Here is a 3,740-nt window from a genome sequence, read left to right as displayed (position 1 = left end):
CAGTAGCAATAGAGTTTAATGATATTGAAAATAGTGTAAAATGCAACCTCACACAAAATTGGACATAGAAGAGACATTTTACATGCACAATCTGGACACAGAAAAATATATATGGCAAATACAACAATAGTGCCTCATCATCTTACATTTTACACGATAGAAAAAAAAAATGAAAAACATCACACTAACATGCATTATTTATTTCAACAATCGATCACCAATGTAGCTGAATTGGAGTCTGCTTCAATCTTCACAGGCATTGCATTCTTCTTCATTATCTTCTTCATAATCATAACGCTCTACTTCCTTATCATCTTCCATCTCATCCCTTGGCTTTTCCCAAATATATAAATCATCTGTGTGATAAGGATAAGACTTCAATGAGTTGCAGTGGCTGACTTCTAAGTACCTTAGTTGAGGCATTGCCTTCTCCTTCAACCATTCCCATTCCTCATTCAGCTTAGGCAAGAACTTCAAAGACAATCCTTCTACCATCCACCCATCCTCATGGAAGTTTTCGCTGAATTCGATGAGCTCTTTCGAGTCCTCGATGCAAAGAAATTGCAGCTGGGGCAGTGAAGAAGGACTTATCCATGCTGGTGTAGTTTCTAGGCAGAAGCGCCTTAGATACAAATGTTTTAAACCTTTTGGCACACATAAGTCCTTCAACTTTTGCAACAATTCGTCGTCTGTAATGCCATTGGCATTAATTGATAGTACCCTCAGATTTTCCAGGCTTTCCAGTGCTGTCAAGTCCTCATCTTGAATCAGGCTTCCTTCCATTATATCCACCTGTAACACCTCAAGTTGCTTCAATTTCTTGAGGTCACTCAGGTGACAGGCTTCTTGTTGATTTCGTTTTGGTATCTTGAATCCAAAGAGCTCTTGAAGAGTAGAGAGTGTAGAGAGGCCTTGTGGAATCCACAAAAGAGATGAACAATTCCCAATATCCAAAACTCTTAATCTTGGAAAGCATGCCATTGGGGATGGTAGGGTTCTAAGGCTTTTGCATCCTTCTAGGACCAGAATCTGAAGGCCCCAAAGCTTTTGAATGGAGGGTGGGATTTCCTTCAAGTCTGCCACATCATGAAGATTCAGATAAGCAAGGAGTTTTTGGGATGTGATCCAGTGCCACAGGTCATCCACATTAATCCCATCTAGTTTTAGACGTGAGAGGTCCAAAACCCTGAGAGTTTTCACTTTTGCCAATGCAATTCTTTTATTGAAGCCAATGGAATCACATGTGGTGAGAATAAGTGCCCTCAGCTTCTCATTCCCAATCAATGACTGGAAAGATGTGTCCTTTGTGACACCCAAATGCAGAGACTCAGGCGTTGCTATGTGCTTGCCTTTATCGCTGAAATCACAGAATCCATCATCTTTTGCATTTCGGATCACCATTTCTCGAACCATATCATGCATTTTACATTTGTACACTCTCCCATCGAAATCTCTCCTCTTTGTAACCTCAACCAAACACCTATTGATCAATTCCAACAAATACTCATAGGCTTCTTCATTTGGACTCTCAGTGCCTCGAACAAACCCTTCCCCAATCCACCAACGCTTCAATTGCTCCACTTCTATTTCATGATCATCTGGATAAATCGCAAAGCATAAAAGACACTGCTTTAGATGATCCGGAAGCTCGTCGTAGCTCAACTGCAATGAATCTATAACACTAACTGTGCCTTCAATTTTCTCAATTATTACTTCGCGAAACTTCTCACATTTCTTCCTCCATTCCGCTGGTGTCCGTGGTTTAACTCCACTCATAACACCTCCAACTATCTTGATTGCTAATGGGAGACCGTTACACTTGCGTACAATCTCCTTCCCCACCTTGTCTAATTCGGAATCATTGAAGAACTTGGTTTTTGTTGAGCCGAACACAAACTTGCAGAATAGCTTCTCGCTTTCCACTTTACCCAGCAAATTGGGTTCGTGGATTTCTACATTTTTGTTAAAGCCGCCATGTTCTGCCATGCCTTTTATGACATACTTATTTCTGGACGTGACAATGATGCATCCGTTATGCTTGGCTCTTTCCTGAAACGCGGTTGATATCAGAGTCCACCAACCGCCTTTTAACGTCCACACATCATCCAACACAATTAAGGTATTGTTTTTCATGAGGAATTCAGAAATTTTTGTTTGCAGGTCACTTTCATTGAATTCCTTATATTCCACCCCTAGCATATCCAAGATACTCCTCTCCAGCTCATCCTCATCATAAGTTTGAGATACACAAACCCAAATTCTTTTTTTAAATTGGTCTTTGACCAATTTATGGTTGAAAACCTTTTGGGCGATTGTGGTTTTGCCCAAACCCCCCATTCCTGCAATGCCAATAAATGAGACATTGTCATTAAGCATCCAGTTGGTTATTTTTTCTGTCTCTTTTTCTAGCCCAACTATTTTTTGTGGCACTAGGCAGGTGGTTTTTCTACTAGAAGGAGAAGGAGGCTTAGATTTCTGAGAAACCGGCTCTATAATCGCACGCATTTTATGCATATTCTGAAGTTGCTGGTTAATTTCTGTGAGCTTTCTGCCTGTGTCCCAGCGGTAGAGAACTTCCTTGCAAGAAGGTAAGCAGAATGCAGTCTCAATTGCTCTCTTGTAGTCTTCTCTGATTTGGCAGCCGGTGACAATGTCATCTGCAACATACGTTAATTCTCGGAGATGCTTTGAGGCTGTCTTCACAGTTTGGCTCTTACTTTTGTCATCTTTGCAATCGTTGAGGAATGCTTGCATGAGTTCAAGTTGTGTCTGCATCTCTTTGAACTGATCTTTGAAGTTGAGGGCATATTGGGCTTGGGTTTTAACTTGTTCTTGCAAGCTCTTGTAAACTTCCCCAACTATTGGCCCGATTGGATCCATAATTACTGCCTATTCTATGCTTTTTATTACCTGCAAAATTGTTTAGTAATCAGTTTTTTTTTTTTTTTTGAATACAATGATCTCATAATCTCTCCATATGGGATAGTCACTACATGTCATTTGAGCACAAAGTGCTTGGCGTTTAGTAATCAATTCTCTTCCTGCTGAGTTGGGATGACAATGGGTCGGATTGTTTATAATATTAATTTATAGAGTTAATAAGTATTGCTCATTTAACCTAATGTCACGCTAATGCCCAATCCAAGTATCTCAACATCATACACTATAATTGTTAAGTAAATGTATTGTGGAGAAATCCTTAACCAAGTTGGTCAATCAGTTAACTTGATAACCTTGTACAAGCTCTCAAGTTTGATTTTTGGTATGAGATGCATATTGGTCTTTAGTTTGAGCTTACATAGACACATTTGGGTAGCTGACTTTTTGTAAATTAAAAAATAAATGTATTTTGACAATATTAAAAAATAATTTTCTCAGATTTTAATTCAATAAAAAAAATAGATACGTTCTTTATATATTTATAAATTAACTTTATATCACTAACTCTTATTTATAAGTAGTATATATTATTTTTCCTTCTGAATTCTATCACCTTCCAGTGTTAGCTCTTGAGTGGTAATAAAATTCTTTATATATATTAAAAGTTGTACGGTACGGTATAGTTGGTGATAATTACAATAATATCACTATTTTAAAAAATTGATATAATCCGTTTAACTTTTACAGGTATAAGGATGATATTGGTTATTAGTTTTCTTGGAATTATATGTTATCATTATCCTAGACATATATATACACACACGAAGAGGAGAATGTAATTAAAAAAAAAAAAAAAAAAG

The 3,740-nt window shown here is 37.8% G+C and overlaps 1 protein-coding gene across 2 annotated transcripts in view; it reads right to left on the bottom strand.

The window, feature by feature from the left end:
- Positions 1–3,740, bottom strand: part of LOC116010188 (disease resistance RPP13-like protein 4) — a 6,173-nt gene continuing 2,433 nt past the window's right edge. For both annotated transcript variants that reach the window (XM_031249474.1, XM_031249473.1), the window contains exon 3: positions 1–2,910. In XM_031249474.1, the coding sequence (XP_031105334.1) occupies positions 244–2,880 (2,637 nt within the window). In that variant the 5' untranslated portion in view covers positions 2,881–2,910 and the 3' untranslated portion in view covers positions 1–243. The remainder of the gene's footprint in view (positions 2,911–3,740) is intronic.

Source organism: Ipomoea triloba, chromosome 2 (assembly GCF_003576645.1).
Source record: "Ipomoea triloba cultivar NCNSP0323 chromosome 2, ASM357664v1".
Lineage (NCBI taxonomy): Eukaryota > Viridiplantae > Streptophyta > Magnoliopsida > Solanales > Convolvulaceae > Ipomoea > Ipomoea triloba.
This window is presented reverse-complemented; position numbering and strand designations above follow the sequence as displayed.